The sequence below is a fragment of the Silene latifolia genome, unplaced genomic scaffold (genome assembly GCF_048544455.1).
Source record: "Silene latifolia isolate original U9 population unplaced genomic scaffold, ASM4854445v1 scaffold_57, whole genome shotgun sequence".
NCBI lineage: Eukaryota > Viridiplantae > Streptophyta > Magnoliopsida > Caryophyllales > Caryophyllaceae > Silene > Silene latifolia.
Genome location: NW_027413480.1, coordinates 6,007,836 through 6,023,197, shown reverse-complemented (window position 1 = coordinate 6,023,197; position 15,362 = coordinate 6,007,836). Strand labels below are relative to the sequence as shown.

Here is a 15,362-nt window from a genome sequence, read left to right as displayed (position 1 = left end):
AGGTAACTGGTCCTTATACTCCGCACAGGAAATAAGCTGCAGAAATGCAGGTTCTTCTTTTTATCAAAAGCTGCCCTTTTTTCAGGGATGGTTACAGAATTTATAGTCCTCAAATGGCAAGTGTTTTTAGGGTTTTAGAACAGAAAAGAACAAACGGAATTAAGACAGTACAGCTAGGAATGCAATGACTCATGAAATGGACAAAATAACAGCTACAATAGTACTACTCCTCATGTGCTCCTGTTGGGTGATTTTTGTGTTGATGTGGACGTCAGCAGCAGGAAGGTTCCTAGGCAAGGTTGTAGTGGCCACCTCCCTTAGGCTAGATGGACCATGGTCAGGCCCCATGGTGTTAGACCTTGACCATTAAACTGCACCCATTCCCTTTGTGCAAGTGTGTGTGCCTGGTTGTTTACGATAGTGTCTGTGGTAGGATTCGAACTCAGAGCTCCTGCTCCAAATGTGAGCACTAAGTTGAGCACCCAATTGAGTAATGGAGTCCACTTCATGCTTTCCTCCTCTAGTAGCCTTGCGAGGTCTACTATATTGTGAGTTATGGACCGCCATTTCCTCAATTTTGTTCCAAGTTTGATTGTCATCAACTTCGGTGAACATTCCATTTAATCCCATGTTGAGAATGTTCCTTGAATCTTCATATAGACCGTTCCAAAATTGTTGTACCAAGAACCACTCGCTAAGTCCATGGTGAGGACATGAGTGACAAATTCCTTTGAATCGCTCCCAAGCTTCATACAAAGATTCTTCATCCCTTTGCTTAAAACCCGTAATTTGAGCTCTTAGCATGTTAGTCTTTTCCGGTGGATAGAACTTTTTGTAGAAAGCTAGAGCCAACTTCTTCCAAGAATCAATTTCGAGAGTAGCCTTATCAAGGCCTTTCAACCATTGTTTCGCGGTGCCAATTAGAGAAAAAAGAAATAAGACCCATCGAATTTGGTCTTGAGTTACACCGGTTTGAGAAATCGCATCACAATAGTCACAAAAGTTCTCCATATGAGAGTGAGGGTCTTCACTAGGCATCCCCCCAAATTGTCTTCTTTCGACTAATTGGATAAATGCGGATTTGGCAATAAAATTTCCGGTTAGATGTTGTGGTGTGGGAGTACCATTGGGTAGGTTCTCCTCGGTGGGTACGGAATATGATGAAAACTTAGGCATTGTGGGTTGATTTTGTGTTGGATTTTGTGTTGGGTTCCTCCCACCTTCTCTTGCAAAAGGGTTGATGAACTCAATAGTTGTTTGAATATCTACAACCTCACCAATACCTCTCAAAGTTCTCCTAGCAAGTCTTCTATTGGTTGTCAAAGTTCTTTCAATTTCACGATCAAAAGGTAACAAGTCACCTTGTGACCTTCTAGACATGCAAAATATCAAACAACTTGAAAACAATTAGAACAAACCTTGAGGAGTTTTACTTCCCCAAGGCAAAGAAAGACACAACTAATAACAATATAAGAAAATCTAAATCAAGTTAACACCGTCCCCGGCAACGGCGCCATTTTTGGTCGGACTATGAACTATGTCTTTTTGGTAACTTGTCGTTAGGAGCACCTAGACCAAAACACAATTTATAACTTCACCAACAACTCTACAATTAGTAAAGAGGCAAGTAAAGGTCGGATCCCAAGGGACGGGAATTGAGATGAGATTTCTATTGCAACTAGCGATGTCTTAGGGGTGTCACAATTGGGGTTTGATGTAGAAGGTCACTAAACTAAATAACAATGAAAGTAAACAAGCAAGATGAATTAAAAGGGTTGTAAACAATTGATAAAAAGCACTAGGGTGTCATGGGGTCATAGGGGATTCATGGGAATTGATCATACAAATATGTTCTCAAATTATAAGCAAGCAATTATTGTTGTGATGGATTGAGTTGGTTTATATCTTACAATCCTAGGAAAGTTTGGGTCCCGGAGCCGAATCGATTAGATCGTACAACACCTACAAGTCGACTTAGTCTTCCCTACTCAACAACATGCATGGTCTAATGAGACTCGAGTTGGTTTATGTCTTATAAGTCTCATTGAAAAGATAGGTGATGGGTAAAAAATGCAAGGATTCATAGGCTCACATTTCATCAAACATAACATGTGCATGAGTTGAGATCATAACAAGCAAGCAAATAAACCATGAAAGCATATTAATTTAAGCATGAGTCATTCCCCATGTTGGATTCCCCTAATTACCCATTAACCCTAGCTAAGGGACTACTCACTCATTATCATGTTGAACATGCTAGCAAGGTTGTCAATCATACCAACAAAGTGAAACATGATGAATAAATGAAGGTAATTAGCAATAATTAAAGAGGGATTAAGAGAATTATACCTACTAATGATTCCAATAATAAAGCAAAGAATGAAAGAAGTACTTGATGCTTGATTGAGAGGTTGTCAATCTCCCAATAATAACCCAAATAATCTTCAATTACCCAAAATAAAGGATGAACAAAAGAGAGATTAAGGAAATAAAACTTGTATTAAAACTTGATTAATTGTTGATTACAAAACTAAAGAGAGATTTGATTGATATTAACTACACTAAAGATTGCTAAGAAGAACATGCCCTTCTAATTAGACTAATAGGGTATTTATAGTGGGGATTAGGTGTAGGAATTAGGGTTAACTAAGGGCTTAAATGACGATTAAGTCCCTACTTAAGGAAACGCCGGTCGTTTTGGAAGGATGGGCATCTTTCTTTGAAACTTGAAGAAACGAAATGGTCTGCCTGGGAATCCGGGCGTCTTTAGCACGGGATGGGCGGATTCTGTGGTCTCTGCCCGGGCGTCTTGGGGTGAAGACGGGCGTCTTCTGGAGCTGCTGCCCGGGCGTCTTGGGGTGAAGACGCTTGGATTGTGGTGGTGGAGGACGGGCGTCTTCTGGACAATCCGCACGGATTGCTGGGTAGTCTCATTTCTTCTTCTTTTCTTCCTTTTTCTTCATAAAATCCTTGGGGATTTCCTCGGGGATGCAAGGATCTTTTCTCATCATTGCCTATCTACTATAGTATGTACAAAGGCCTTCTAATCTTGTCTCTCCTTGATGCTTGGTCATTAAATTCAATCAATTTAGTCTCGTTTTTCCATGAAAATGCAAGGTTTGCACTCCTTTCTTACCAAGGGATCAAAACCTCAAAGAATATGCAAAACAAAGAACTAAAGACAATAAATGACCCAAATATGGACTAAAAAGCATGGGAACAAGGCTAATTCGGGGACTAAATGTGCTCTAATTATGGTGACATCAAAAATCTAATAGGTTAACAGGTTTGAAGAAATAAAGTTTGCAGGAAATTCTAAACAAAGGAAAATAAAAAACCGGAAACAATAAGACATCAAGAAATAAATAAAGTGAGCCAAGGAAGGCCACTACCATCATATTTATAAAAAGCCCTTTCCCCCTGGGGAAAAGGCGCCAAAATAATTGTCAAGGCCGGGGATAAACTCCCTGACCAGCCAAGCACACAAAAACAAGAAATTAAAATCATCTTTCCAGGGACATCCCCCCTGGATGGGCCAATACCATCAAGAAAAATATAAAATTACAGCCCTCCCTAGGAGGCAGCATCTGCACTATTATCTTTGGCCTGATCAGCACCAGTATCCTGCTGCCTATCAGCATCAACATCTTGCTCCCCTGGAGAGTCGACCTGTTGGTCCTCACCCATATTATGCGGGTCATGATACTTAGTAGCAGCAATAGACATCTCAGCTTCCGGGTTCCAATTTACCCTGGCCTCCACAGGCTCCGACATAACAGCCACTTTCCCCTTGAGATAGAAGTACAAGGAAGCATCATCAAGCTTGCACTCCAAATCATCCCTCTCCAGGGTAAGATCCTCATTCCTGTCCAGTGCCTCCTGCAAAAGCTGCTTTCTCGAGCCGGCCTCAGTCTTGGCAGCGTCCCTCTTAGCCTGCACCTTTGCCAAGTTAGTAATCCCTGTAGCCAGATCAGCCCGAGCGAAATCCAATTCAGACTTCAGCTTATCATAATCAGATCTCATAAGATTAATCCTGGCCACCAAAGAGGTAGCCTGATAAGCATTGTGGAGACAAGCTGCATCACCCTGAACAGAAACAAAAATAGTATAAATATATATCATAATAAAAATCTCTAATAAAAAAAATATATTACAAAAAATAAAAGCAAATATATATATATATATATATATATATATATATATATATATATATATATATATATATAGAATTCGGATCCTATGAGAACCACCAACATAATGAGAACCGTGAGAACTCCACCTTACAGATTTTTTTTCTTAAAAATAACGACATATTTGGATTCGGCATAGAATTTTATGCCTATATAACATATCCCTTGGTCCAAAAAGTATAAATTATTGACTGGAATCGATACGAGAAATATTTTATTAATTTCCATGCACCTGCTAGTCATTTTTCATGTATTTAGCAATTTTCCGCACCTAGAACTCGTTTTCGTGCACCTAGAGCTTGATATTTTCATGCACCTAGTAATCATTTTCATGCACGTAACAATTTTCATGCACCTAATATTCGTTTTAGTGCATCTATAGGCATTTTAGTATACCTAATTGAATTTTAATACATTAAGTTTATATTTTGTTAATAAAATTAAAAAATTTTGTTTGGCTATACTAAAAATGTGTTGGAATAAACTAAGGTAAGGGTAAATGATCCATCAAAACTTTCGGAACAAGATTTGAGGATGATTTAGTAAGGGTTCTCACGGTTCTCATTATATTAGTGGTTCTCACCGGATCCCGACCCTATATATATATATATATATATATATATATATATATATATATATATATATATATATATATATATATATATATATATATATATATATATATATATATATATATATATATATATATATATATATATAGATTCGGATCCTATGAGAACCGTGAGAACCAATCACATCCGTTAGATCTCAATCAATAGAAGGGCTGAGATTAAGTCAACAAAATTTAATAAACCTTCCTATCCCGTCATTTTACAAATTTGCCAATCTCACTCCTCTTTTTTTCACACCGATTGATTTCATACTGTCTCAACTTTTGATCTTCACATTCCCGACGCTTCTGAATATCTGATTGAACTAATTCATCAAAATCGGATTGCCAACAATTTCGCTCTTCATATTCGCTTCCATCGCCATAATTGAGTGTTATTCCTGCAAATTCAGGTAATTTTATCAAATTAATAACAATTATAGTTCATGTTTTCCCTAATTTATCCATGCTTGTAATTATTTTCAGATACATTGTGCGATTAACCCTAATTTGTAGTAGTTTCTTTAATTTAAGCTAATTGATTGTTACATTTTGACAAATTCTTAGTTTAATGTAAATTACTTGAGAATTATGTTTGCCTCTAAGCTTAGTAAGAAGAGGATACAAATTCATGCTTTTATGTAATTAATGACGATTGTGTATCTAGTGTTCTGTTAATTTGGGACAGACAAAGTGTGATACAGTTTCGCGCCAATTGCGACTATTTTGTTCTTGGTTTAGAAACTCTGTTCTTGTTTTTACTATCTGTTATCGACTTAAATACAGTTTTTGCTTAATGAATCTATCAATTGGGCTTGCTCTTATAAGCCGTCAGTTTAGTAACATTCTGAAAGCTAGTTCTCCATTACTCTCAGTGTTCAATTTGGTTGGCTCATTTGGTTAATTAAGTTTGCGCCTTCTGGTGTTGTTTATCTTTTGCCCGCTCATTAGTTAGTACTGGGTAAGCATTTGTTCATTCCGAGAGAAGGAACTGAATTAATTCATTCATCTCCTTTCACTATGTCTCCCTTTAACTGAAATTGGTTGACTCTGCTGAGAGAGTCTTGCCTTGGGTCGATGGTTTAAATTTAGCTTGTTTGTGACGTGATTGTGAATCGGAGTATCTTATTTTATCGCGTGGGTATGAAATTAAGAGGATCCCAACTCCAGGATGGATAAATTAAACTGAACTAGACTCGAAAAATAGTCTAATTTGATCAGGATGGGTCGTTTCAGGTCCTGTTTAAGTTTTTCGTTCCACTTTCAGGTTGGATTACTCTAATTTCCTCTATCATATTCCTCAATTATGAAGCTTAGGGTAAAATAGGGGTGGTTTCATATCATTGATATGGTTAGGCCCTTAGGCTTTTGCAAAAGTTAGTATTTATTTGGGAGAAGGGGACTTATTTCTCTTTAATTCACGAGACTATTGCTGCTATATCCCTGCTGATTCTGTTCTGTTCTGCTATTCACAATTTTAGTTACAATTAAAGTGTCGTTTCCTTGTTTTCTTGATTGTACTTTTCTTTCTTTTGCTGACATCTAATACAAGAACTGCTTCAGTATAATTCTCTATTGAGATAATCTTGTGCATGGCCCTGCTTCTCCAGATGTCGCTTGATATGTTTTCCGCGCGTGTGCACTAACGTATGTGTTTCAAACAGGTGGCTTATATGGCGACAGTTGGATCATTCCCATTCAATTCTTTCTTGTCTGGCGTGCTTTTTTGTGTTGGAACAGATGTTCTTGCTAGTGTATGTAAGTCTATCCTTTCACTATTAATTGTTGTTTTTCGGACTATTTCTAAACAGTTTGGAAACGTTGTTTTGTAAACCATGCCTCAGTGTATCTCCACATTCAAGTTAACAAGTAGAAAAAGGAATTCAAGGTATGGTTCGCTAACCTGAAGTTCTGTAGTTAAGTGAAATTGATATGCTGTGTTTGCTTAAAGGTCGAACATATGTGACAAATTGCTATTCATATTGAAGTTGAGCTAGTCAGACTCTTGCCTACAAAATGCTATCTAGCTCAAAGCTATCTGACTTCTAAGTTCTAACTCTTAGAATTAGCCCTTGCCTATTAGGACTGAAGTAGCATTATTTGACTGAGATAAGTGATATTATTAGCTATTGCCTATCAAAAACTGTAAAAGAGAAATTTGACTGTCAATTTGCACGGTTATCTGCTAGTTGAGAAGAATGTGCAGTGCTATGTTTGGAATAGTAAAGTTGTTGATGTATAAATTAAACACATGAAATAAGGTTCTATGTGCATGAAATATGTGTTAAATGTGCATAAAATAAGGTTATATGTGCATAAAATAAGGCTCTATGTGCATGAAATAAGGTTCTATCTGCATTAAAAACTTTTTCAGTTATATCAGTTGGTTATATTCTGATACAAATTACTATTGGCTAAGGACGCGTTAATTTTATATGGCCACGAAATAAGATTATATGTGCATGAATTAAGGTTCTATGTGCATGAAATAAGGTTCTATGTGCATGAAATAAGTGTTAAATGGGCATAAATAAAATTATATGTGCATGAAATAAGGTTATATATGCATGAAATAAGGTTCTATATGCATGAAATAAGGTTCTATGTGCATGAAAAAGTTGTTCAGTTACAGTTGGTTATATTATGATACTAATTACTTTTGGTTAAGGACGTTAATTTTATGGGCATGAAATAAGATTCTATGTGCATGAAATAAGGTTCTATGTGCATGAAAAAAAATTATATGCGCATGAAATAAGTGTTCTATGTGCACGAAATAAAATTATATGTGCATGAAATAAGGTTCTATGTGCATGAAAAAAGGTTCTATGTGTATTAAAAAATTCTTCAGTTGCATTAGTTGGCTATATTATGATACTAATTACTGTTAGTTAAGGACATTAATTTTATATGGGCATGAATAGATCCTATGTACATGAAATAAGGTTCTATATACATAAAATAAGGGAAATGACGGTGGAAGAGATTTAATGTATTTACCGGTCTTTTTATGTAACTACAAGGCATTTTAGTGTATCTCTTACATATCTTACTATGTGAGAAACATTTCAGTGTCCTTATATCAGTTATTTAGGCTGCCATAATATGAAACGCCCGTTATTTCATAATCGTATTTGTATGGCGTATTTTAAAGGCTATTAGCTCAATGGTAGAGCAATGTGCAAATTGTGCACAAAAGGTATGGGTTCGAGTCCCATATAGCCTATTAAATCGCAAATGCAACGATAGGAACATTTCATGATGCAAGCAATACAATACAATTATTTAGTAGGATAAAATCATATTCGGGCAATGGCGCTGGCGAGCAGCAACAATGGCATTGAGCTCGTGAAATAGCTTTGCAATTATCAAAAGTTTAATACAAGCATTTCAAAGACTATTATATATACCAAAATTATTACCATATATGCCATACTTGAATTAAATGGGATTACCAATTACACTATTTTTCATTCTTAAGAGTAAAAGAAAGATTTGATATTTCATGGCCAATATGGGAGTCGAACCCACATCTTGTGAATTGCACAATGCTCTTCCATTTGAGCTAATTGGCTTTCAAAATAAGTAAAACGTAGAAGAATTAAGAGCTCGGGTGTTTTACTCGAAAAGCAACGACATCAAGAAAGTGACAACAAAATATTTTTGGATTCTTTTTTTACATATGAAGCAGACAGGAGAGCAAAGTTAGAATTGCAAAGAACAATGGAATAAGAATGAGAATTTGAAGCTGTTATTTAACCTCGACATGGGAAATAATCACTTAGATGGTAGCATTCCTGCTTGGATAAGCAAGTTAAAGTCTTTACAGTTTCTTGATTTATCCGCCAACAATTCGTCAGGAAGTATACCTGTAGTTACGGGAATTGTGGCAACTTATTGAGCTTGAACTTGAGTCACGACGACTTATCCGGGCAGATCCGACGAGCTCGAACTTGAATCAACTTCCAGTCCTATTGGATCTCATTAGCAACTCTCTTTCGGGCCCAATACCTGATCTTGATAAGCTGAGATCCTTACTGGACCTGAATCTCACCCACAACCATCTCTCAAGGTCGGTCTCAGAGTCACTGTCAAACATTATTAGCATACAATCCCTGGAAAAACCAGTAAAAGAACAATGCCGAATGAGTTTGATATGCCATTTGCCCTTGTGAATGAATTCCGGAATCCACCAGAAGCTCGAAGGTGATCTTGCAACAAGTAACACCCGATCACTAAACACACTGCTGCCCCAACCACGTTATCTCAAAGAGTGTCGGCAATCCAATCAGGAGCCACCACTATTATCAGAATTATCGCACCTGGCAATTCTAGCCAATCTGCAGCACAAAGGTAATAAGTCTCAGGCATACTCAAAGTGATATGGTCCATCTAGTTCAAAACTCGCAATCTCACTTAGCCTAGCCTAAGATGACTAGAAATGTGGACGGGAAGATGCATACCAGGGAATTGACGTGGGAAGAAAAGGCGCAGTACAATTGCTATGAAAGTAACCCACATTCCGAACTGTCCCCTGCATTTCAAAGCAACCAGTACGGGATTACAGAAATTATTCGAGTAGAATGTAGCTAGCTTCTGATTACTAGGAAAGTAGGAATTCTAAGGTGAACCAAAACCCGTGCACAAGAAGGCAAACAACACCAATGGAAGACTAAAGAAGAGGTAAGGCACCAACAATCCTGTCGAAATATTCGTCTTCCAATTTGTGCGATCCAATATCGAGAAATAATCGCAACATGCATGAGACATGGACAATGCTCAATAATTGAACACTTAATTAATCTACAGCAAGAGAAATGACTAGCTAATAATATTGGCAGAGTGCAGAACTTGTTCTCTTGTACTCCATCTTAAGTTAACAAAGTTTAGTAACAATTTGATCACGGAAATTATCAAATTCCAGAGGACAAATTTTACAGAGGGCGATCCGCTTTTAATACTAACAAGCTAGTCCTAGCCGCAAATCAAGCATAATTTTCAGATCATATACTAGTTGGATGATGAAATCATGAGAAGGCACAGATCCAAAAACAAAAGATTAACTCATTCGCAACCCAATTTCTTAATCTACAACACCAATTTCAATTCAAAACCCCAATTATATATGTACAAACTCGAATCAACAATTCGTCAACCCTAATTTGTTGACGAATTAACAAATTCTAAAAACATAAACTCGAAATTCAAGGAAATTAATTGAGAAATCAAACAAACCTCATCGAATTTTGATGAACGGTGAAGGATAGTACGATTTGCGTCTCCATTGACGAAGAAAGCAACTGAATATTGAAGCATATTCTTTAATTAGAGGAAGCAGTAAGGTGTTTAGGGAGAGAAAAATAAATTGAAGATAAAAAGGGTACTGGTACGAAGGGTTAGGGGGTAGGACGAAAGATCGACACTTTATTTGTCTAAGATCTCATGGTTATGAGTGGTTCTCACGGTTCTCATTATATTAGTGGTTCTCACCGGATCCCGACCCTATATATATATATATATATATATATATATATATATATATATATATATATATATATATATATATATATAGAAATTGCATCAAGTGAGTCTAGGTATCTTAGGCGAGTCTAGCATTTTAATCTCATCCATTAGATCTACTCCTAATCAACGGATGAGATTAAATCTCAGAAATTATAACAAACCTATAAAAGCTAAGAATTCAAACCTCCCCTCATAATTCGCCACTTTCTTTCTCTCCTCCGTCTCTTTCCCTCGCTTTCAGTATCTCTCTCTAAGTCAAAATAATCCTCTGAATCAAGCAAACAAACCCTAGGTTCCTGTTTTTTACTCGCTTTTATCAATTCATTCACAAATCAATCAAATTCGTCTGTTTTCCAAGTTCTCGTTGCTACAATGGATGCAGATTCTATCGACATTAACATGCAAACAGGTAATTTCCGTAATCCTTTCGTTTTCAGTTTTCCTTTTCGCGATTTCATCTGGATTCTATGTCGCTTATCATTCGCTATTGTAATTTCATTATTCCGTTGTTTTTCAGTTTTTTAGGTTAATCGATTTTATGTTTGATTCAATTTTAATGACATCCGTTCACTTCTACTTCAATTTTACGGTGTCCTTTCCTTTGATTATTCTCGTACTTGCTTTTCTCTTTAATATTAGGTGAAATATCCTTGTATTTGTTGTTTTTCCTATCGAATTTTCATATTTGCGTTCTCTCTCGCTTCGCTTACAATCGCAGTTGCTTTATTGTCACATTCCGTCAATTTTGATTATATTTGTCTTTATTCTGTTGCTTTTCAGTTTTTTAGGTTAATCGATTTTATGTTTGCTTTAATTTTAATGAAATCCGTTCACTTCTACTCCAATTTACGGTCTCCTTTCCTTTGATTATACTCGTAGTTGCTTTCGTCTTAAATATTAGGTCAAATATCCTTGTATTTGTTGATTTTCTCGTTCAATTTCGGTCAAATTTCATTATATTTGACCTCTTTTCCTGTCTTGTATATTCCTGTTCCCCTGTCTCGTATATTCCTGTTCTGCACAAATGCTTACAGTGCTCGACTTGTTACAATATCAATGTTACTGTAACACAATCACATATATTCATTTTCCATTTTCCTTTTTGTATTACAGACTCAAGTACTGTTACTCAACCCCATTCTACGCCAATTGTCCAAGAGCAACCCAATCCTCAACCAAATAACCAGCTTGTTCTGTCTCACACGCCTAATGGAGGTGAGCGCTGGATGCGTGTGGTTGAGCACACGTTTAGACCTACCATTGGTGCAGTTTTCGCCTCCCTTCAGGCTAGAATCAAGTTCTACGAGGTTTATGCTCGGTCATGTGGATTTACCCCTCGGAAGCACAGTACGAAAACACTACGAGGTGGTGTTGCACACCAAAAATTCGTAGTCTGCAACCGTCAAGGGTTCAGGGAATCTAAACCGAAACAAATGTCCCGAACCAAGGATGATGAGAATATGGGTGATGGTTCGTCCACAAATAGTACGATTACGGCGAGTTAAAATCACAAGAATTGGATGCCGAGCGTACGTCAGATTTGCCCTTCTACATGGCCTTGATGGCCCAGCTATGATTGACGATTTTTCTGAAGTCCACAATCATCGTCTCACCTCTGTCTGTAACAGAGATCTCAGTAAGATTTCACGATCCCTTGATATGTTCTAGAAGACGCTTATCTTGGACAACTCCAAGTTGAATATTAGCGCTGGATTGACCTTTAGACAGGTTAAGGAACTTGTCAATGGGTATGAAAATATCGGTGCTACATTGATAGATTTTAAGAACTTTCAAAGAGATATCAAGTTCTACATTGGGTCAAGAGATGCTGACCTTTTCATCGATCGACTCGAGAATCTCAAAGCGACCCAACCCCAGTTCTACTTCGCCTATGATGTTGATTCGCAAAATCGTCTAACAAAGTTCTTTTGGGCTGATGCTACATGTATTAGAAACTACTCATTCTTTGGGGATGCTGTGAGCTTCGACCCTACTTACGGAACCAACAAGTATGATATGGTTTTTACACCATTCACAGGTGTTAATCACCACAGAAAGTCGGTGTTGTTTGCCGGTTGTCTCCTGTTACACGAGGACGACATCTCCTTCCAATGGACCTTTCAGCATTTCTTGACTGCCATGGGACAAAAAGAGCTGCAGTTCATGATCACGGATCAATGCCCTGGTATAAAGAAGGTAATAGTGTGACAATGTTACTGTAACAGACTTACTTAAAATTATTGTACCACAACTTTCTGACTCCAACTACCACTGTTGCATCTCTTCCTCTTTTACAAGGTTATTCAATAACAATGTTACTGTAACTAAATTACTAACATATAATTTACTCACTTGCTCTTTCCCTATCACTGGTCAATATCACGTTCTGACTTGCTGTTTCATTATGACTGGCATGCAATAGGCTTTCCCTTCTGTTTTCAAGACAGGTAGGCATCGTTATTGTATGTGGCATATTACACAAAAGATCACGGACAAAGTTGGTTCATCACTCTGCAGAGACACGGACTTCCTTGCTCGCTTTAACGCTGTTGTTTGGGACCCTGATATGGAGCCGTCGGAGTTCGAAGAGAAGTGGCAGAAGGTCATTTCAGATTTCGAGCTGGAAGATAATGATTGGTTGACTACAATGTTCGACGACATACACCATTGGATTCCTGCCTACCATCGTGACCTTGCCTTGGGCTGCATATTAAGAACAACACAGCGATCAGAAAGTACAAATTCGTTTTTCAAGCGCTATGAGAATCACTTTGGTACACTGGTCGAATTTTAGATGAGGTAAACAACTCTTTTTCATTCCTTACAGTACCCAGGAACAGTGTATGTTACAGTACCATTGTTTCATTGTTACATAAATAATTTGTTGTCGAATCCTTGTTGCATTAAAACCAGGTTCCAAACTGCTATGGACCAGCAGCGCTATACACGAAGGTGCGATGATTATAACAGCGACCACTCATTGCCTGAGCTTAAGACATAATTACCTATAGAAAAGCATGGCGCTATTATATACACACATGCTGTGTTCAAGGTGTTTCAAGAAGAAGTAATGGTTGCCGATTCATGTGGTGTTGATGACTTTGAGAAAGAGGAGCATGTGCGCATAATTCATGTAATCGATGCTGAGACAGACAGAATTTTCAAGGTGAGGTTAGACCTTAGAAGCACAGATGCAGTATGTGAGTGTAAACTGTTCGAAAGAATTGGATTACTCTGCAGGCATATTATGTGGGTGTACAAGGGCAAAGGAATTGGGCGAATACCAAGCAAGTACATTGTAGATCGTTGGCTAAATAACACACACGCAGCGAACAAGTTTGATTCGAAAACATTATTACGGATGAGTTTTGACTTGTTACAAGAATTGTTTTACTGATAACATTGTAACCATAATTTCTTATAGTAACATTGTCACCATGATAAACGAAACTGCTTTTTTTTTTTACTTCCAGGGTTGATTCGAATGGGAATGCCATTAAGGATTCATATATGGCTACGTCTGATAACAGTCATTTGTGCAACGTATGGTCAGAGTTCCGTCAGATAGTTAGTGTTCTCAAAACTTTACCTGCTGAACACACGGAAGAGTTAGCATCCCTCCTAGTTGAGTTCCGGCAGAAGTTATGTATTGACCCGCTTACAAAAGACCAAGAGATGGAGATTCTGTTGGGCTGCAGCTCATCGTCTGAAGTCACTATCCACCCTCCGGAACAAGCACACAACAAGGGCAGCGGAAAAAGATTGAAGTCAGCTAAACAACAGGCCATTGAAAAAGCAGCCAAGTCAAAGAGGCTATGTGCATACTGCAAAGAAAGAGTTACCCACGACAGGAGAACATGCCCTCTTCACATAGCTGATGAAGCTGCTGAGAAAGCAGCTAAAAAGAAAAAAGTTTGATACTGTTATGATGTTACAGTGACATTGTGACCTTATCAATAATTAATAGGATTTTTCATTCTTTGTGACAATAATATGTCACAAAGAAAAATAAAAAGTAGAATTGTGTGTTGCTTTGACAATAACATATCACAAGAAAAAAGTCATTCGATTTTCCTACATCATAGTTAACATTTTATACAAAGACTTACAACATTTTATACAAAGAATAAATATTGTTTTAGGACCATTTTCCGTCCCGTTTTAGGAGCATATTTCCTACGTTTTACAGTAACAGTGTTATACAATTTGTTTTATAAATATGCCCTTTGTTTAAGGATTTCGCGGTGTCGCCTAATCCAACCCTAAACCCTTTTCCGTCCCGTTTTAGGAGCGTTTTTCCCCAACTTTAAATCCCATCCACGACAGAGTATTACCCGTCCTTCCCTAGGGTTTAGTTTTGGTTTTTTTGCACCACGATTTTTTAAGGAAAAGGGGTTAGGGTTTAGTTTTGGTTTTACTATAACAGTGTTGTACTATGACCAACCTTTGTTTAAGGAAAAGGGTTTAGGGTTAGATTAGGCGGCTCCGCGAAGCGGTGCTGCCTAATCCAACCCTAAACCCTTTTCCGTCCCGTTTTAGGAGCGTTTTCCCCCCAAATTTAAATCCCGTCCACGACAGGGTATCACCCGTCCTTCCCTAGGGTTTAGTTTTGGTTTTACTGTAATAGTGTTGTACTACGAACAACCTTTGTTTAAGGAAAAGGGTTTGGGGTTGGATTTCGCGGAGCCGCCTAATCCAACCCTAAACTCTTTTCCGTCCCGTTTTAGGAGCGTTTTTCCCCAAATTTAAATCCCGTCCACGACAGGGTATCACCCGTCCTTCCCTAGGGTTTAGTTTTGGCTTTTTTGCACCACGGTTTTTAAAGGAAAAGGATTTAGGGTTAGATTAGGCGGCTCCGCGAAGCGGTGCCGCCTAATCCAACCCTAAACCCTTTTCCGTCCCTTTTTAGGAGCGTTTTTCCCCAAATTTAAATCCCTTCCACGACAGGGTATTACCCGTCCTTCCCTAGGGTTTAGTTTTGGTTTTTTGCAGCACGATTTTTTAAGGAAAAGGGTTTAGGGTTGGATTAGGCGGCTCCG

General features: G+C 37.7%; 1 protein-coding gene and 1 non-coding gene across 2 annotated transcripts; both read left to right on the top strand.

The window, feature by feature from the left end:
* Window positions 1–697: 697 nt before the first annotated feature.
* On the top strand, window positions 698–804 carry LOC141639831 (small nucleolar RNA R71). Its single transcript, XR_012542696.1, has one exon. It is a non-coding gene; the product is annotated as a small nucleolar RNA R71 (small nucleolar RNA).
* A 9,891-nt stretch (window positions 805–10,695) lies between these two features.
* LOC141639742 (protein FAR1-RELATED SEQUENCE 5-like) lies at window positions 10,696–14,241 on the top strand. Its single transcript, XM_074448789.1, has 6 exons — window positions 10,696–10,732; window positions 11,437–11,819; window positions 11,992–12,519; window positions 12,746–13,097; window positions 13,335–13,614; window positions 13,797–14,241. The coding sequence occupies exons 1-6, from the start codon at window positions 10,696–10,698 to the stop codon at window positions 14,239–14,241; spliced, it is 2,025 nt and encodes a 674-aa protein (XP_074304890.1).
* The last annotated feature ends 1,121 nt before the right edge of the window (window positions 14,242–15,362 follow it).